The 21,027-nt window shown below is 41.4% G+C and overlaps 1 protein-coding gene across 1 annotated transcript in view; it reads right to left on the bottom strand.

Annotated features, from left to right (window-relative positions):
* The window catches only part of CACNA1B (calcium voltage-gated channel subunit alpha1 B), a 306,587-nt gene that overhangs the window by 79,814 nt on the left and 205,746 nt on the right, over positions 1–21,027 (bottom strand). Inside the window, exons 19-22 of the mRNA XM_062591211.1 lie at positions 20,863–20,969; positions 3,353–4,174; positions 1,910–2,127; positions 108–228 (exon numbers count right to left, since the gene is read on the bottom strand). Of these exons, the coding sequence (XP_062447195.1) occupies positions 108–228; positions 1,910–2,127; positions 3,353–4,174; positions 20,863–20,969 (1,268 nt within the window). The remainder of the gene's footprint in view (positions 1–107; positions 229–1,909; positions 2,128–3,352; positions 4,175–20,862; positions 20,970–21,027) is intronic.

Here is a 21,027-nt window from a genome sequence, read left to right as displayed (position 1 = left end):
TGTGTTTGACTGACAGAGATGAAGATCAAGCTAATGTTATTTCTCTCAATACCCATGCTTGAAGTACATGTAACCCATAAGCAGCATTAGAGAGTCAGAGGACTTACGGATTTGTAGGACTTAAGATAAACATAGAACTGTAAGGCAAGATTGGTTTAGGCCCGTTTTTCGTCAAGTCATCAACATCTTTCTTCTCCTCTGTTTTACTTTCAAATTCAACGTTGTTCACTGTAATGTGAATTTAAGAAAAGAGAAATGAGAGAGTTAAAAATGTATCCACACCCTTCACACAGGCTGCCTGCAACAGCTGGATATGGAAACAATGCAGCTGGGATAGACAAGAGCAGCCTTTGAATATGTTGATTAAATGTGATGAACAATCATTTGATTATTATCATAGCTATTTACAACCATATGATATACGCTGCAATTACATTGCTCCTTAACGACTGCACTGATGAGCACTGTATCTGAAATGGCCAGGAAATGAAGATACCCAGTGCCGATAAACACAGAAACCTTACGTTTATTTACTTAAGAGCTGCCAAACTGGAGATTGAAATCCCATGCCAAATATCGTAAATAATTAGGGAGAGAGGATCAGCTGGTGATCCATTAAAAGCAAGAAAGACAGTAACTCTAGCCAACCTCACAATTCCGAACCCTTCCCTGTAAACCAGTAGTGGGATTGGCTTTGGAACATGTAGCAGAGCAAATTCGTAGATGAGCTGTGATAGTTTGGGGGCTAAGGCTGGCTAAACTTCATGGTATTAGGAACATAGACTTGGAAGGCACTTGTTGGACCATTCAACCCTGTGCCTACATATTGCACCTCAGTTTTGGCACAGCTCCCCTTGTATGAATATGCCAAGCTCCAGCTCACATTAGGTTTTTAACTTTCATGATCCCCTTTAGATGACTGTTCTGAACTTTAGTCCCAAAAGGTTAGAAATACATTCCTTAATTTCCATCATAAGTTCGCTTTCAGCAAGTTTATAAGATAATTTACTTAAAATAATGCTTAATATATGAACAGGAAGACATTTTATGTTGTAAATTGTTTTCTTGGACAGATATATACACTTGTTTATTAATTCATAGCACCTGGAATCCAAAAACCCTCCCACTTACAATGTGTTAGAGGCAATTTTATTATTACTTTTCTATTTTGCAAGAAAATGATGTTTTCATTGAATGACATGTTCAATAAATTCTTTACTGTATTTCAAGCCAGACATACAGGAATAGTCAGGAAAGGGAAATTGTGACTGATAGGAACTCAGTATTGCAATACAGTAAAATTACCAAAAAAAAAAAAAAAAAAAAAAAAAAGAAAAAGAAAAAGAAAAGAAAGAAAAAGAACAAAAGAAAAAAAATCTCATGTGGCTGACAGACAGAATACAGTAGAAAAGTATATATAGAGACCACTAACTCTTGGCTGTGCCTCTCCGAAAGTACCCTTGCTCGACTGAGGCAAACAGCATTGCAGCAAACGTGATAATGCAGAGGGGAGTCCTATGCTCACAGCAAGGGTCTTGACTGGTCTGCTGGGGAAGGTTTGCTGCTCATTTTGCCGCCTAGCTCTTGATTACTCTGCTCTGCTGTCTCTCTTGCTCTTTGACACTGTCTGGGCTCCCACGGCTGATATACGGACAAGCTCTGGGCGTGCCATCTTCAGGGAATCTCTTACACAGTGTTTTCGAGACACACCAAGTAACCCTCACATTTTGGGTTCCTGCAGGCTGCATGAACTTTAGAACCTAGGTTAACACTAAGTCTCCGCATCCTTCTCAGCAGGGATGCTCATGGCCAGGAGAGCTCATTGCTCAGTGCAAGCGGTAGCTCTTTAGAAAGGCAGCTCTCTTTCCTGGTACTTCGTAGTGAATAGCAGGGGAACAAAGGCACTCACTTGGTATGACGGTGGTTTCTCCTGGAGGTGCGGTGATAGTAACAGGGATGTTCACAGTGGTGGTTTTGTCCAAAGGTGGTTGAATCATCCGAGTCACATTCTTCTGGTTGTCAGCATCTTCTGGCTGCTCCGGTACTTTCTGTAGATAGGTGCTGGGAAGAGTGTGCACAGGGACAACACTCACACTTCCACTAGCTTCTATCTCACACTGATTCTCCCTAAGACAGAAAAGCAGAGTTTATTAAACATGATCTCAGCGGGTTTAAGAAAACACATGTATCATGATGCTGCAAGATACTCTAGCTAGGTTTCATCAGCTGTGTTTCACATACAGGTTCTTTCAAAAAACCCACACACTGCAGGAAACCTTACTGGTCATATCGTATGGGACCTTTGCTCTTTAAGACCTTCTGAACCAACGTCCAAGCACAACATTAAGAGGAGCTGTGCCACGGAGAGTAACTTTTCCTTATTTAACGAGACCCAGAAGTGAGGTTTATAAGTAAGGACTATGTGACACTTTCATGCAAGAGTGATACTAGCTTTCCAGCATCAGCTAGTTTCTGAATGAAGTCTGACATTATGCTTCTGTGTTCTCCTGCAGGTTTATTTAAATTTAGCGATGTGCTTTTCCAGTCCTAAACCACGCTGTAATGTAATGCAAGCTGCTACTTTGCTACTACTACTGCTTTCCACTCTAGCAGCAGCTATATTTCAGTGAGGAGGAAAGTGGACTTGTGCGTATGATCAGTCTAAGCAATACGCAGTGTTTTGTAACCCATCTGAAAGGAAGTTAATACAGACAGCAAAAATATTGTACCAATGCCCTTCATAGTTCCCCATGGTGACAGGCACTCAATGCTAAGGATTCCCAAAGAAATTTCTTTATAACGTTAACAAAGCTGAAAAGGCAATCTTAACTATTCTTAACTATTCTGAATGCTTCATGGGTACTACTTTTCTCACTTGACTTGCATAAGATTTAAACAGAACAGGACACACCATTGTTTTCTATGGAAGAAGTGACTTTCTTTGCAGTTGTGTGCTATGACAACTGGAAATACAACCTATAGTATGAGGAGGGAAAAAAAAAAAAAAAAAAAAAAAAGTCGTCCAAAAGGATTGTAAGCAAGGCTGGATGCTGTTTAAAAATACGCAGCTCAAATACAAGCTTCCTTAAGATGGCTTTTGCATAAAGAAATCTATTTTCTAACTTGAGCTATTCTGTGGGCTGGACCAAAGCCATCTTTAGGAGCCTCAGTCATTACTGATTTGAATAAAATGGACCACAGGTTATACTGTGCAGCAAGGCTGGTGCAAGTTTAAAAGGAGCAGCAGGGAACACAACAGGGAGGTGAATTAATTGCTTTCTGAAAGGTGTATGGGGTCTACTGCCCCCTGAGCTGCCACAGTGGCAGGTCTAGTTGTGCTGCGTTCACTTACTTGGCCTGGTGATTGCGGTGCTCTTTCTCTCCGGCCTCCCCCTCCTTCTCCCCATTTTCCTTCTCCACTGACTCGTATGTCGACAACGCTCTGCTCCTGAACCTGTGGCGTCTGTGAGGCTCTTCGCTGTTCTCTCCCTTTGAACCGGGCTCTCCTTCCCGGTTCCCAGATCTCGATCCTCCCCGGTGTCGGGAACGCCGCTCGCTCCTGGCCCCGTTGATTGTCCCATTGCCTTCCTTGCCTTGCCGTTCGGCAGAATGACGGTGAGTCCGATGTCTGCGGTGCTCCTTCTCCACACCTTCTTCCACCGACCCTCGGCGATGGTGTCTCTTTCCCCCTTCCTGACTCCTGTTGCGATCACTTTTCCCTTCCTTACTGCCCCCTTCCACCTCCTTGCTGCGGCTCCTGTGCTGTCGGTGCCGCTCCTCCTTGTTGTTGGTGCCAGACTCCCCATTCTCGTCCTTGGCCACATCACCTTTCTCCTGCTCTCCTAATTTGTCTTTATCCCGATGCCGGTGGTGTTTTCGGGGAGCCTCTGCACCATCAGTAGAGCTGATTTTGGTGTGCTCCACTTCCTGCACATCCACTGGGCTCAGCTTACTGATGTTATTCCTTCCTTCACTCCTTGGCTCAACCACCAGAGGTCGATCCAAATGAGTCTTCATGTCTGGCCGGATGTGAAGGGTGGTAGCATAACGCACCCGCTCCTCCGGATCCAGCTCGTTGTATAGCGCCTCACAGCTGGCTCGGAAATTGTGCATCCGGATCTGGCTGGTCCTCTGCTCCCAAACAGACTTGGATTTGGAGGAGTTCTGCTGTTTTCTATGGAGGGGAGGAAGATGAAAAGTCAGTATCCAACTTTGCACATGTTCTCTAAAAAGCATTAAAAAAGAAAAGTAAGAGGAAATTTTCAGCTGAGAGGGGATTAGAGGGTTGAACCAAAGAAAATACAGGAATGGAGAGAGAATGGCTGGCGGAAAACATGAGCAGGGAAAGCCAGCAGGATCATCAGTGTTAGTTTGTCCCACGCGCAGAGGCAGCTCAAAACAGGCCCTTTGGAATGGAGTTATCTTGATTTCTGAAACATGGCCATCCCGCTTGGAAGCCTCATGTAGAGACTGAAGGGTTAAAGTCACTGCTTACAAAAATCATATAGCACAGCCAGAGCTTTTAAACAGCCTATAAGGCTTCCCCACAACCGATAGCACATTTCTCCACACTTTTGGATAAGCAAATTAGCGGGAAGCAAGAGGAGTTAGACTGGAGGAAGGAGCAAGGGGGAATGAAATCTGCTCCTAAGAACCACAGTCTGAATGCCCTGCCACCAGCCCCTTCCCTCTTACAACCAGAAAGAGGTGTTGCTCTTCAGGCTGGACTGCCTTGTAGGCTAATGGAAGAGGAGAGTTGTTATCTCTAAACCCAAGACATCTTTCCAAGGCGAGGATGAACCATCTAGCCCAAGCATCACAGGAATCTGGCAAAAGTACAAGCAAGAAAGGAAGACTGGTCTGGATACTGTGAAAAGGCCTCAGGGAGTGGGAGAGCTGCACATAAATCCAGAGGCCCTAGACAGACCTGGTCTTTTTTATATCATCTCTGATGATGAGAATACCTCACGTAGGCAACTCCTTAATGCTTCACTCTTTTTAGCACAGCATTTGGTTTATAACCACCACATGTCAACAGGTCACATACTTAGTCAATACAGCAAAAGGAGGGTCTTTTTTTCTTTCCTCCAAAAGTCAAATTTTGCTTTTGCATAAAACAAAGTAAAGCTATTGGCTTCCAGAGTGGAGTTCTAGAGACTGGATCAGGTTAGCATCTTTTTTTCATTACTGAAACTTCCTCTAACAAAGACAGGAAAAGCATTTTCCTTCCATTGACTTGCTCAGATCACTTTTCATTTGCAACAATTAAATCCGACCTCTGCAGCACAAGCAATACTGCACGGGGCTTGCAGATCTCCAGCCCTTAATGCACACCCCAAAAGGTTGTGGAAATAGGAAAGCAGACACATTTTCCTTACGCGTTGTCTGGCTTCCCCTGACAATAGAAGAAGCCAGCTTCTGAATGTGTACGGGCTGGTTCAGCCTGTCAGGGTCTGTCGCCATGCTCAGACCCTCTGGGAGGCAGCACTCAGATGGAGTCACGTAACACAGTGGGAGCTGTCGGAAAAGCTTTGCATCTCAGGGCTTCGCTGTAGGGCTTTTCATAAAAAAAAAAATCACTGAGGGTGCTGTTGCTTGGTTCTGCTAAACAGGCAAAAATGTACTTAAACGTTCACTGCTGGTGGGATGAGGGCACTCAGGTGGATGTGAAGAAATCTGAATTTACCCAGAAACCAGAGTGAGCATAGCTAACCATCAAGATTGAAAAATCTGAGTCCTCTGTTCCCAGGAGGCACATCCTGGACCAATTTACCACCGAGTGCACCATTTATATCACAGCATAATGATGGGTGACAAAAATCACAGTTCTAAACGTAAGGGAAATGAAAAGATACTGGGGACGTATCTTAGAGCCCTCTCCCTCTTAGAGAACTCACCAAAAAAACCCACAGTGTATGGAGAGCTGGCCCCTCTTGAGAGGACACCACCCCCAAGCTGTCCCCAGTACAAGATATTAACAGCCTCCTCATAGCAAGCAGTGAGTAATGGTTTTTTTGGTGTTAACATTGTGAAAGATTCAAACACTATCACGAGACTTACTTGATTTTTAAAGGAATTAATGGGTAACACGCAAAGCCTCCTCTGACTCCCCAAGACCTCCAAGCCCTGGACATGGGTTTCCTATCGAAAACCTCATGCTCTCCCCCTTTAGAGCTCATCCTCTGTCTGGGTGGGGGGAGTGCAGCAAGAGGAAGCTTCTCAGGGAAGGAGCACAGAGGGTGCTAGAGGTCCTGCATTTCCTCCAGGATGGACAGAGTAACATGCTCCTCTGTGCTCCAGGTCTAGTGTTGCCCAGACTGAGCCATGCTGGGAAAAGAAATCTCGTCCTCACCACACCAGCTCGGTGGAAGCAAAGTAGTTTGGGTCTGCATATATGCATGGCTGAGTACCCCGCATATTTACTTGGTGCAGTCCACCAAACACATTTGCTCTTAGGGGACATTTCTCACTTCATATTAAAGTCCTTGGGCAAGGAGATAAGAACTGGGGGGGGGGGGTGTTTATTTGTTGTTTGTTTTCTCTTTCTTTTGGTGCTTTGTACAGAGTGAGCTCTCAAAGCTAAAACGGTACCTAGCAATAAGGGGTTAAGTCAGAGCTGAAAAAGTGCCCTAACGCTGAGTGAAGCTTTCAAATTTCCTACAAACGGAGAGCACAGAGAGGAGCATATCCAACTGCAGCATCCTGTGCTCCAGCTCCACCAGAGAGCAACCACGCAGAGGTGGGACACAAGACCCTGGACCTCCCTGCAGAGACTCCAGAGAAACACAATAAAAAGCAGGCAACTTTCATGGAAACTGCTTCTCCATGAGTGCCTGCACTGAACCCGTCAAAGCCAAACTCCTAAAACAGACTGGATGTGGTGATAAGGAAGGTTAAGGATGTGGGGCTGGTATTTATCACACAGCAGAAAGTGAGTTGAGACTCTTAAAACCTACTAGCACTGGCTGGCTGGAAGCAATGAGCAGCTTTGCTATTTAGCGACATGATTTCTTGATGAAGCTTATAAATAAAATTCCCCAGAAACGGACCCATATTTAAGCCTTCAGAGATTTTCTTTCTAGCCTACGCAGATGTTCACAGGGGATTTTCAGATGTTCCCAGTATCAGGGTTTGGGTCATTTACCTACAAATACTGAAATCTGCTCTGCCAAAAGCTGTGTCATTTGAGAAGGGTTTTTTTTTTTTTTTTTTGGGGGGGGGGGTTATGCTTCCTTTATGCCAAGAATATAAACCAGTCATTAAAAAAATAATTATCTCTGGGGTGCAAAAGCTTCCATTGTGTTTGAATCATGCACAACTGAAAGAAGTTACTGCTAAGTGCATATACAGCTGTGAGCCTGGAGAAACCGATAATGTGCATATTCACGCAGCCTATTTTGCAGAAGTTCCTTTCTTAAATGAGACACTGAAACTACAGACTTAAACTTCTCAACATGTAGAACTACCTGTGATATATCTTTAACACTGACAAAATTACTGAAGATGATTTCCAAAAGAATACAGCACACAGCCACCCACTAGCTTTGGTTACCAATTAAACCAAAGACCAGGAGGTTGGAAGTAATGACTTCATCCTTTCCTCTTTCTTTATGACAAGACAACCACCCCCACCAGCCCTGAAAAAATCACCATATATATAAAGCGCAGGAAAAACACAATCCCGAAAACGTGAAGCCTGCCTGCAAGCTCTTTACCATATTCAAATCAGTCAAGAACATCAGGAGCAAATGCCAGTGCACACAAAGTCCTGTGCAGGAAATGGAAGTAAAACAGCAGAGCAGGTTGGACCCTCTAGAGACATTATTGAGGGTTTTTCAGAGCAAAAGCGGCAGCAACTGGAGGGAAAGCGTCGTATACTTGTCCAGTTAAATTTATTAGACTCTTGCTTTCTGCAAGTTCTCACAGCAACTGAACATGGACATATCTGACAGCTTCTTCTCTCCTGTTGCTCTCCCCTGCACTTCTTCACAGAGGAGAGGTTTTGAACTTATCTGCGGCACAACAGGGATGTCACCTCAAAACAAAACAGAGTTTCATTAAAACTGCCTGCATATGAAGGTTCCTTTGCACAGAACTCAAAAAACTGCAGAAGAAACAGAAAATTGTACATAGAGCAAGATCATTCCTTCTAATGTTTCCTCCAGTGTTTGGTTTGGCTAATTATTAGATGTGGCATGAATTGGGACAGACATAAACTGTCTACAATACAGAGCCTGATAAATAGCAGTCTAGTATGACCTAGACATGACCAAACCGAATAAAATGAGCCTTTATGATAAGCATTTCTTTTCTCAAAAGAAAACTATCTCTTTGTGATTCCAGTTCCATATTTAAAACCCTTAATGTTCACTGTTTGCTTCTTAAAATTCTTCTAAAACCACTAATGAAATTACATTAACCCCTCTGATTTACACACACAGTAGCAAGATTAATGCTCTCTAATTCACTTTCTTTATGATTACTTCCAACCTCTATTTTCTGTCTACAGAATATTTCAAATCCTTCAAAGGGGCACTGGCAATATGGTCAGGTTTCAGATCCTTTAGGCTTGAAATGTCATAGTAGATATTACTGCTAATGTGCTTTACTGGGTAATTCCACCATTTTTGCTTGAATTAAGAAGCAAACATTCAAACAAATTCTGTGGCTAGAAAGAAAAGCAAAGAATTTATGTAGAAACAAATAAAATTCATATTAACAAATCACTGACTAATATTGATAGAAATAAAAAATACAACCGATCACTGCGCAGATTGTTCAAGAAAGGAAAGTACACTTTTAGCCATACTCTAATCTTAGGGAATTCCTTAAACATCAAAGATTTCGTTATCATAACCTTTTAAAACACTGCTTTACTTAATGGCATTTTGCTTCCCAGAACTACTGTTTTAATAAGCTGCACAATGACAATCATTAGAATTTTGCTTTAATAAATAATGAATGAAAGCTGACTATAAACATAATAATTTGATATTAAAAATACCTCCATAATAGGTTGTGAGTATGAAGGAATGCGTTCAGATTACAGAGGAAAGGAAATTTCCCGTTAAAAAATTTTCACCAGAAAATGTGATATTAAAAAAAAATATCCTGCAATTCACATTCACGTTTTCTGCACATAAATTTGGAAAAGCTTTAAAAGCTCGGAAAAAATTGGAAAATAAAAATCAAATATTTTAGTTTGGGGTAGGTACACACAAAGCAAAACACTCTATCGCTGTTTGGTTTGAAAAAACAATTTTGTTTCAGCTGAACTCACCACTAGTGTTCAAATTTGTTTTGCCAATGACCCCTGAGAGTTGCTGCTTGGATGCTTAAGCACCTTTTCCTCTTTATAAGCTACATTTCCTGCCTGAACTCTCTTGCAAGATGCACTGTGCTCTCCCACTGAGCTGATAACGCCAGCATACATCACAGAAATGCTGTGACCAAGGACCATCAAGAAAAACATCGTCCAGTCTCTTCTAGCATTATTCTTGAATTAGAATTTGGTTTTACCTTAGGATTTTTGATATTTCAGTTTCTCCGAAGGAAAACATTTTTTCATAGAGCTGCTCCTGATTTCCCATGGACTAGAAAATCTAAATTTTGAACACGCTGTAATTCCAATATAATACTAGCCAAGTATCACTTGTTCACACTCAGAAACTTGCTACTGAAATTTGAACTGCCTTTCAGACTTTCATGGGTGGTGACTTCTTAGATAAAGAAAGTTCACAAAATACAACAGTCTGAATTTTCCAATATTGCCATTCTCGTAGAATTGGCCACTTCTTTTATCTGCTCTTTTAGACAATACAGTGAAATGTGAGTATAGCCACATCCCTGCAGCCTGATTGAACTAAAATCACATCTAGGTTGTTCAGTACGTGGAACCACTAAGTTCTCCTAAATCCAGTCAAATGACATTTCTTTTTAAATCATGTGTTTTTCTCTAAAGCATCCACGCCGCACCCTCAGGAAGACATTCTAGCAATTACATAGTAATGGCACAGTTTTGGCCAAAATCGAACTCTTAGCTTCTGATAAAAGCAAGAGAAAACACACTAGGAAACGAGGTCATAGTCACTTTTTCGCACTACGAGGTTGGAAATAGAGCAGAAGAGCCAGAGAGCTAATTTATACAGAAGCAAGTGATATGGATGAAGAATGATTTGCGTGCTTGGGTGGCAAATGACAACTTAGGCCTGGTAGGAGATATATAAGCTTTTCATTTCTGTTCTCTACACTATCAGCTTGTGGATGCAACAGAGACATGCTGTAATGGTTGGTGTGGCGAAGAGCTGCTCCAAGAAAAACAAATTTTGATCTTCTCCATATCATGCAAGACCCAACTAACTTCAGCGCAAAAAAGCACTTCGATCACTAGCGTTTCTGCCGTCGTGTAGGGAGGGATGCTACCCCCTAAGCTACCAAATTGGCTGTGTTTGCTCATACGTCAGCTCTTGCCACAGGCTATACTGAAGTCCGAGAGGCCTGTGGCAGGGGCAGACACTCAGCAAGTCTGGAGGGAAAAAATGAAAAAAATAGTTGGTGAAACAACAGCTTTTGTTTTATTTACCATTCTAGAAAATGCCTTAAGAACATGCCATTTTTCATGTCCATGCAGTGGCTGATACCTCTGGGTCCTATTACAAACAAACAATAAACAATAGCAATACAAAGAAAAACTCAAGTGAGTAGTAAAAGTATCAGTTTGGATTCAAGCACCCATTAAAATAGAACAAGGATTAGTATCAAAGTCCGGCCTCCCAAGTAACTGCATATCGTGGATGACTGAAGGTGCCTGGCTGTTAATAAAATAAATCTCAAAATACATCCTGATATTAGAAAAATGCAACATAATTACTCACTTAACTGTGTGTTCTCACCTATCTGCCTATAAATTAGCTGCATTTTATATAAATACTGATTTACTTAAAGAAATAGAACATCTCTGTATACACTTAATTACCTCTATTCAGTGAGTTTAAAATGGATTTCATACTGCTTGCAGTGCTTGTATCATAAATTTGTTATAGCACAAAAGTTTGGAATTAACAGCAGAAAGTGACTCACCTTGACTTTGGGGGGGGGGGGGGGGAAGGGAGGGAGTTAGCTCAGGTATTTTTGCCTGCAGTTTTTCACCAAATTAGAAAATCCTTTAAAAATTAATCAAAGAAAGAATATGGAAAAAACACTCTTCCATCTAAAAAGATTTTTGAATGAGTTTTATTCTTTCAGAATGTACGGATTTGTAGCTCCTGGTTCTTACTGATACTAAGCACATAAGGCATTTTATGCTTTAGGTTGCTGTTTGAGCAACCTAAAGGAGAAAAAGGAATAGGGTCTTTTTAACGTTTTTTAAAAGATCTTTTGGATGACTAGACTGTTCTTCGACTTTTCTGTTCACACAAAAATTAGATCACTTATCTATTCACTGTAATTACAGTAACAGATCTCACAGTGGGTAGAAACAGAGTGATATAAAGGCATCCTGAATCTATACAAATACTGCCCCAGCGAAAGGAGTCCCTAACACCCGCACGAACCAAAGAGGAGTTGTTCCAATTTATCTATTTGAATGCAAAATAAGAAAACCAAGTTTCTAGCATAGGTTAGCCTATAATAGCAACTCTTACACATAGTTCTGGGCTCCAGTCATTTGTTTAACTAAAACAAGTCTTTTGCTGAAGAAATGCTCTGTAGATACCCACAGAGAAGAAAATGCACACCAGGCTCGACTGTCAGAAATGGTCCTCCTTTGCATGGAAAGGACCTGACTATAAATGCCCAGGCACTGCATAGAGATGTTAATCTCCATCGCATCTGTATCAAGATCTCTGCACATGACTGAAGAGATATAAAGTGGTTTCATGTACAGAGTTTTAATCTGTAGTGATTTGCCAATATGGCTGAGACAGGAAAATATGGGAAAAGAAATGTCTTTAACCATCACAGACATACTGAGAAACATTCTAATATAGGTAAAGCTACATTTTTTTGCAGTACAAATTACTGTGTCCAGGGAACAGAGGTGAGCTATATCACCAAAGGAATCTTTCTAAGATGCTGGGGGGACTTAGCAACAGACCTCAGTGGCAAATGCCTCTAGATGCAAGTAAATCTTTCTTCCAAGGGGATTTTGGTACCTGTGATTTGAATTTATCTTTTTGAAAGACAGCTGTGTCTCTGGCAGATTGGAAAAGGGTCCAAATTCTTGATTCTTGCAGGCTTAGTTTGTGCAAACATTGCCTCAGATTAGTTTGGTGCAACTTTTAACTTCTGCTGGAGAGAAGTAAGGTCCTGGGAGAGAAGCTGGGTCAGCAGCACCTCCCTTTCATCCCATTTTCCCCACAGCACCCATGCTGTGCTGAATAGACCTCCTCCTCCATCTGCTGAGGGTGAGGCAGAGCAAACTCGCTGGAGCAAACATGCTCAGCAGCCTCGATCCACGCTACACCCTGAATTTTCAATGGCCCAATCCTGGCAGTCAAGGGGTAAGAAATGAGATCTCAGACTGGCATATCTGTCCCACCAGAACACCTCAAACAGACATGTTTGAACTTTTGCAACTGGCCAAAACAGGTCTGTTTTGGTCACAGAAGCTAAATCCACATATTCCAATACAATATTCTTAACGCAGACATGCCCAGAATCCCGCAAGGCCGAAGACCCCCAAAACAACCAGGGACCCAGGGAGCAAGGAAGATGGCAGGAAGCTGGTGGAAAGCCTCCTTTGCTTTTCCATGCCTTTGTACACTGAATCCTGCTACAGTGTACATAAGGACAAACCCACGCATGTTTGAATTGCACTTACTTGTCTCTCCAAAAGCATTACAGAAGAAAGATAACGTCAAGCGGTAAAAGCATAAACTCAGAGCAAAGACACTAAGATGGGTTGATGACAAGTTGATGACAAGTTTTGTTGTATTAGTTGGCAGGGAACAATGGTATTTTCTACAAACCTGCACTGGTGTCAAATCACACCTGTGATTCACAGCAAAGCCAGCAAGATTTGTGTGTTAGAAAGTGTAGGAAGTGAGTGGAAGGTATACCACCATGTTCGCTGAACTAAGGATACATAGGAGCTTGCTGAGTGCCTCATTTTCACAGTGATATTTGTGGCTTTTAGCCCTGGCTCAGGATGTTTAGAAGGCACAAGCATAACCAGTGCTCTCCTGAGTATAAATTTCCCAAGGATATTTATAGAGAGTTTTCAAATTTTGTCTCCTTAGGCTCTGTTTCCAGAAGTTAGGTCCTTTTAAAGTTCTCCTCCAGCATCCATTTAAAGAGCGCACTCATGGTAGGCCCCTTTCTCCTATTGAACCATAAGTGCAAACACTGGTGGAACATCAAAGCTGTTAGCCCAGTGCACAATAAACACAAAGAAGAAAAATACTAGCCAGAACAAGATGAACCATCAAATGAGGGCAAAAGGGAGAAAAGGAAAAATAACTAAGAAAGAACAAAAAAAAAATGTTGGGGGGAAGGACAAGAGAAAGAAAAACAAAAGGAAGAAAGGGAGGAAAACATCACAGTCAATGTGCAAAACACTACAGAGTTGCTCACGATCAAATCACAAGCATTATATGGCAATGTTGCACACCTTCCAGTCCTTCCACTGTATGTTGGTCTGGAGGCTTTCCACAACGATGGGAATGAGTTTTGGAAAAAACAAGAGGAAGTGAAGGTACCAGGGGAATGGGAAGGAGGAAGGTTTATAAATATAGATATCATAAATCCATTTATATGAATATTGTAACAGAGAGCAACTCACGGTGAATTTACGCTGGAGACTGACGAGCTGCGAGATACAGTACCTCGAGTTTGCTTTACAAAACTGCACATGCAAAAACAAAACAAAAAAACAAAACAAAAAGTGAGAAAAAAAAAAAGAGAAGAGAAACTATAAAAGACATCGGGAGGAGACTCATACAGGCTGTGTCCTATTGAATGCAGACTGCAGCGTGCATCTCGGGAGGAGACCAGGCAAGCTTCAGAAAGTTTGGAAGCCACAGACACACCACCTTCTAGTTAACAGGAAGACAACTGAAGAATCAAAATGGAACCAAAAGGGAAAAAAATTAAAAGGTGAACCAAAAGCCACAAGATGATATTAAGACTTTATGCCTCCATGTGCCATACTCACATAATAAAAGTCCTCAGCAGAAGCCGTCTTTAGGACCTTGGGGTAGAGGTCTTTTTAGACACAGTTGCTGTTTGTTTTTACAGCTGTGCTGCAACTCATTATTTCAAAGTGGGAGGAGGATGCAAGACTGCTAATTCTCACTCAGGCTCTGTGACATGCAAGGAAGAAGCCCTGGTGCAGGGGCCATTGGGAGGACCTGGGCCATTTCCAGAGAACCAGGATCCACCTGAGCCCCAACAGCTGCTCCCATGTGGCTTCCTGCTTGGTCACTGCCTCAGCTTCATTCCACAAAGGCACCTACCTCTCAATTCTGCCTTGGCTCAGGGATGCATCTTAATTCAGCTCATCCGTGTATGGCTCACCGTGTCTAAAAACCACAGCTTAGGCAAGGGATTACACTTCATTTAAAGGAGCTTGTTTCCATCCACATTTAATTTTGCAGATTCTCCTCCATTCAGTGCACGTCTGTACAAATGCCACTACATGTGGGGGGTTCTAAATATAGAAGGAGTTGAATTAAACTGAAAAGGTTTATTTTTCCTTTGGCAGTAAATTTTCAGAAAACTAGGATTCTAAATATCTTGATAGATCTTGACTTGAGGTGCTAATTTCTTCATAGTTATAAACAATAATTTTTATAAGTCTACATCATTTGTGGAACCCTCTCAGAATACTGAAAATAAAATCCCTTCATGTCCTGAATTTGCCTTTTCTGTTTAAGCATATATATATACGTGTATGTGTGTGTATACATATACATACACATACACACACACACACACGTGTATATTTCTTTTTTTACTTCCACAGCTTCCATGACAGTTTTCATCCATTAGCAATCAATGATATCAAACCAGAAAGTGCAGTTAATATCTAATGTTCTTTGGATATCATGTAAGTTTTGTTTTTATATGAGTTTTGAATATATATTTCATTAAAATTAATAAAATATCTTAAACAAATTTTGGCCCAGGTGAAGTATATAACAGGACCATCTAGAGGCCAAGATACCTGGAGCATATATATGAGAAATTATGAAAGGCATTTTCAAAAGTTTTGCTTGAGCAAATAATCTGCTGAACAGTCAGGTAAAGTATTCTGCCTAAATTTCAGCATTTTTACATTTGTACTGTGCCAAATGAAACAGGAGTCGATGTGCAGTCAATAGGAGGTGGTCATTCTTCGCGTGTTTGCCAGTGAAACTACTGCTTCCAGGTTGCTCAGGTTGGGGACCCCTTTGCTTCCTTGCTGGAATCCCCAGGCTGTCAACTAAAACTGAAGAGAAGAATCTGATGACTGCACCAATGCTTTAAATATAAGTATGAAATTACTTGGGCAAACCAGGTGTAAAACTGATGATGGAGGAGAATGTACAGGGTTGGCTTAATTTACCTGAGATTCAGAATCATTACTTTGCACTGATACCTGGGGAAATTTTGCTTTTAATTGCTGAAAGCAGACCTCAATTTCCCTTGGCAGAAGACTTAAATGATCCTTTGCATTTATGCTTGCCTCATTTGGTGCAGTGCAAGATGCAGGCTGCACTGATCCTGCCAAATATCCTTGCAAGTTGGCTAAACAATATCGTGCAAATTCTGCAGCACTTTGGGTTCATTTCTCTGTTCTTGATGTTTGAATCCCCTTTTTTGAAACTGTAACCAACTAAATTCATACTGGAACTGCGGATTATAAAGCCAGGAAGCAAAGACAGGCTCCTTTGCCAAACCAAAATGACAGAAGTATTTGAGCATTGCTTGATGCTACTTACCATGAGAGAGAGAGAGAGAACAAGGGACTGTCTTTCTGTGTAGCTGTTTGAGTCACCTTTACACCAATAGCAAGGGCAAAAAGGTAAGCTAACAGGAAGAATCACAGTACCTCACACATCAACACACTCGGGAAAAAAGAAAGGGAAGAAATCACAAGCCAGCAAGATAAAAAGAACACCTCTTCTAGTCTACGTCATCGAACACGGTACTTTGTGCTAGGTGTTCAGGCATACATAGGGTTCTGTTGGGTATTGACAGCCCAACAGGGATTTTAAAACAGACGATCGTATTCCCAAGACAAAAGGAAAATACAGAACCTCTGAGACGGATAAAGTCCTGGAGAGACAGAGCAAATCCCACCCTTCATCCCCAAACCTGTACAAAAGGGACAGCCGCCTCTGAGATGTCATTGTGAAATGATGTGCTACCTATATCTGCTCTTGGCATTTTTCTAATCAGTAGTAAACGTGTTGACAGGCTGCATCTCCTGCAGGCATTCAATTAAAATGTAAATTGCTTTAAACAACCCTGTGAGGGACCAGCAGAAACGAGTCAGGGCCTGGAGAGAGGCAGAGGTCTTTAGAGGTTGGAAGATCCCGGAAAGCACATGTAACTTTAAAAGGATGAAAGTGGTCAGTCCTACAACAGTGTTTAGCTCTGGTACACACATTGCATGAACTGTCTCTGCCACAACTATCACATCTGGAATAGCTCCTCCCATCCAGAACTCATACCTTATACCTATGCTAAATCATTTCTTTGGTCCAGCTACAACTATAACCCATTACCACGTGGAATCAAAAAATCTCAGGAGTGACAAAATACAAAAAGTTTCATTTAGCCTGACTTAGGCATAACTACTTACCGGAGTCCTACAAATTTAGCATTCAACTGCCTTTGTAATTGGTATTTTAAGACTCTTCCTAAGAAAAGCTAAAGACAGGCCATTGGAAAAGGCACAGGAATAAACAAATACAAAGGTTATTTTAACCACGGGTTCTGCATCAGTAGCCCCTGAGTACTGGTGGAGAAGACGTGTGTGCTGGGCCCTCGATGCCCTGAGCAGTTGTGGCTTGCTGACTCCCCAGCTAGTCTGCTGGACTGTGCAGTGCCTGTGCTGTGTGTGCGGTTAGTGCAGCCCCTTTTGTACACAGCATTGGTGCATCTCTGGCTGGAATAGAAGAGGTGGGCGAGGATTTCAAACGCAGGGAGTTTGCCTTCGGATTTGTCAAGAGGCAAGTTCTTTTACAGAAAATAAAACTGTTTTAAAATCGGGTCATTGCGCTGCCCACAGAAATAAACCTGAGTGCTGTTCACCCCACTGGTACCTGTCCAGCGAGGATCTCGCACACCCACTGACCGAGCTGCACTCTCTGCAGGGAGAGCGCGCAATTGCCCCATTTCCCCCGCTCCTTCATTCTCGCCGCCGAGGAAGCTGCACCAATGGTTTGCTCTAAAGACCCCTCGCTCAGTACAGTCGCTCAGCTCAAGAGGCTGAGTGGTTTAAAGGTTGTACGAAACAGAGGGTCTTAAAGACAATGCTGGGCAGACTGAACAAACCCAGAAACTCACCTCCAGAAACAACAAAGCAAGGAAAATGCTAAACAGAAAACAAAAATCACAAAAATAAGAATGAAACAATGGGCTAAAATTAAAACGCAACAACATACGTTAAACCAATATTTTGTTTTAAACCAAACACTGCAACAATGGCAAAACCAATGCACCATCCTAGCGTTTAACCCTGAAAATCACAAAACAAAAAGGCCCATTCAGGATAGAGTTCACCAGGTGAAAAAGCAAACTGTGGTTAGATCAATCCATTCATTCAAGTCCCTTTGGTGGAGCAGAAGACAAACCACAGAAGTCCTGGGAGACCGACGAAGTGGGAGCTACAAACTGAGTGCAGGTAGAAAATTGTAATAAAGCACTTTGAGTCAGCTACAAGATAGATGATACCTTGACTCCACTGTAATAATCAATAGATTATTAAAACAAATCTCCATGTCACAGTTGCATTTCACCACAAAACAGTTCTTGGCTTATATAGCAGCCTATTGCACATCTAAATGTGAAGATGTCAGTTCATGTCCTCCAAGAAGGCTGACACACTAAATAAGCAACCAGTTTTTTAAGCCTAGGAAATTACATTTTGCAACTGATGCAATAAATTGAATGTTTCCTGCAGCTCAGCTGTTAAGGGAGGCTCAGATGCCACAGAAGAGAAAAAGAATCACCGCAGATAAACTAGAGGCACAGGAGCATAGAAAGCAAGAGTGCACACTGCAGGCACATGGAAAAAATGGCAGAGGTGGAGAAAAGGATACTACAGAGTATGAGATGGATTGAATTGAGCCAAAAGCAGGGTTAGATGAAGATAAATTCACGCTCCTTGATATAGCACTGACAAGGAAAAGTAGCAAAACAGCAAGCGCAGCATCTCACTCTTCAAACAGAACCACCACTGCTATGACTTTTCACCAAATCCAACCCCTGTATGGCTACATGCATCCCAGGAACATGAACATCACTACCAAGAAAATGCAAGTCATTATTCTCTGTTCCCCCCTGACCCTTGAAAGACTGATTTTGATTGACAGAAGGCAAAAAATAATCATGTTTTCTCAACATTGATATGTCACAGCTGTTGTCATCAAAATTAATTTTCACACATTTTGAAAATAAAATTTAATCACAAAACAAAAAAAAATACTATTTCTTAAGACAAAAATACAAACCAATGGGATAGATGCACAAAAGGATTCATAGCAGCACCTAGGTAGCTTAGTCCAAATTTTTCACTATCCTTGCTCACCACTCACCTAGGGGTGCCCAAACTCCGCAGGCACCTGCCTTTTTGATGTCCCCATCATCAGCCTTATTGTACTGGCATAGCTAAGGGATAAGTGCTGCAAACCTAAAAACTGTAGCAGCTAAGCCCTTCAGAGTTCTCATTATGGACAAATCTACACATTAAACAAACCACTTTGGCACCCATTCATTAAATATCTTTTGGATCATCAGCCAGCAGTCCATCCATGCATCTATTTGTCTCTCTCAAAACACCTAGGTTCTCTCCTGCCTTCCCCTTTCCGTCATTAGCCATTTGGTCATCAACTTACTGACCTTCTGCATTTTCTTCCAAGCTACTGCGCCCCCTCCATGCCTTGCCAGTGACCTTGAAAGCATCTCCGATGCCATAAAGCAGAGCCAACTAGAGGCAACGTGGCAGCAGTTAAATTGCGGCCTCTCATATTGCATGCACGATGTTGGCACTCTGAGTAAATGTGGAAGCAATTGACTGCACTTTCAAATGGGTTCATTTGTAAGCTTAATTACCTGTCTGTATAAATGAGGCAGGTAGGGATCTGGGCAGACACCATTTGAGGCACAAAAAGATGAAATTCTCAATTTTATGCTCTCTTTCAAATGTGGTTATAAAACTGGAGCTGTGATATTGAAAACTAGGTGAAAGCCTGGTGAGAAATCATGGAATGAGGTTATTTTTAGTTACTAGCAGTGTAGTGTGAAATCTTGGCTCCTTTCAAGTGGATTTGCTAATTTCTAAGTAATCCTCATATGCGCTATACTTTCATTAAAAAGGAAGAAGAAAATAAGCATCATTATCTTGCATTTTAAAATAACAATAACAGGAAATTCATCAAAGAACAAGAGCAAATATCCTCATATGAGTCCTTTCTGAGACTGGATAGGAAATCCTTGTAAGAAAAGGATTGTATTTAAAATCCGCAAACAGACATGGCATAAATAGGAGCTGATTAAAGCAATTGTAAATTGCAAAATACAATGGTAAAATAATAAAATAGTTGTCAAACTAATATTATTCTTTTTCCTCCACGTATAATGAACTGGCTCCATTTGGCCTATTGTCTTTGATGAAGTTGCGTTCAAGTCACACTAATAAATGTCTCAGGAGATTGATTTACACTGAAGAACCAAACGGGGATTTTGCTGCATTCCAGATAGTTTGGAATAAAACTGAGCACACAAACTTCCTTTTCTAGGCTTCTTCTTTCCCAGCCCTTGGGGTCTTCCTTACTAGAGGTAGTTGGAAAATACAAGCAGGTCTCAGCAAAATGTAAGATTAATTTTTTTAATGTCTATAGTCCTGATGCTAAAGCTCCTGAAAAGCTCTATGAACCTGCCAAATAACATGTTTCTCAATAAACCAATCCAAGGTCCAATCCAAAGTAGGCACATCTCAAACACAGGACCCATAATCCCACATGGGCAGAACTTGCGCTGACCTCATCAATATCTGGACTAGTATTTCTGCCTACATACAAATGCTTCACATCAGCTTAGATCAGTATATATGAAAAGGCAGGCACTAAAGGAACATTTTGGAGAGATTCTTCCAAAATGGTATCACAGAACCAATGCATATGTCCATACCCATGCACTGAAAATGAAAATTGACATTTCTAAGTGCAAACCAGTGACTGTTCACATATGCATTTTTTTTCATCCCAATACACTTTCAGAGAGCAAAGAAAGAACATTCAAGCCATTTTTTCATTCTGATATTTAGGAGGATATCTTTATGCTTAAATTCTCTAAGCAGAGATTAAACATTAGTTAATATGTTATATACAAACATACATCTCAAAGTTAAAAATCCGAAGTGAAATGTTGACACTTCACCTGGTGAAATCTATCCTAGGACACCTTTAAAAAAAATCCTTCTAATATATAGTTATTTATAGCAAGGCAAAAGATGAGACATTACAAACAAAAACAAACTAAAAAAGAAATTACTTAATTAAATACACGGTTAAGTGATCAGCACCAGAGCATTCAGTTACCCTAAAGCCCAGTCAGTAACGGAGACAGCATAAAAGGATGCTGCAGCTGAACAGACGTATACCAACACTGAAAAACAGAAACAAAATTTCCCAAATAATAAAATCTAATGCTTACGCGGCTATGGAAATGTTAGCTGCAGACATGGGGCTGACTTCTGCTACTTCCTTGGCCTTTTGCAGAGCAAGCTTTTGATTCGTAGCTTCTTCCATCTCCTCTTCATCCTATTGAAGAAAATCAAGACAAATCACAGCGTGTATCACATAAGGACAGTAACAGGAA

Source organism: Rhea pennata, chromosome 18 (genome assembly GCF_028389875.1).
Source record: "Rhea pennata isolate bPtePen1 chromosome 18, bPtePen1.pri, whole genome shotgun sequence".
Classification (NCBI taxonomy): domain Eukaryota; kingdom Metazoa; phylum Chordata; class Aves; order Rheiformes; family Rheidae; genus Rhea; species Rhea pennata.
This window is presented reverse-complemented; position numbering and strand designations above follow the sequence as displayed.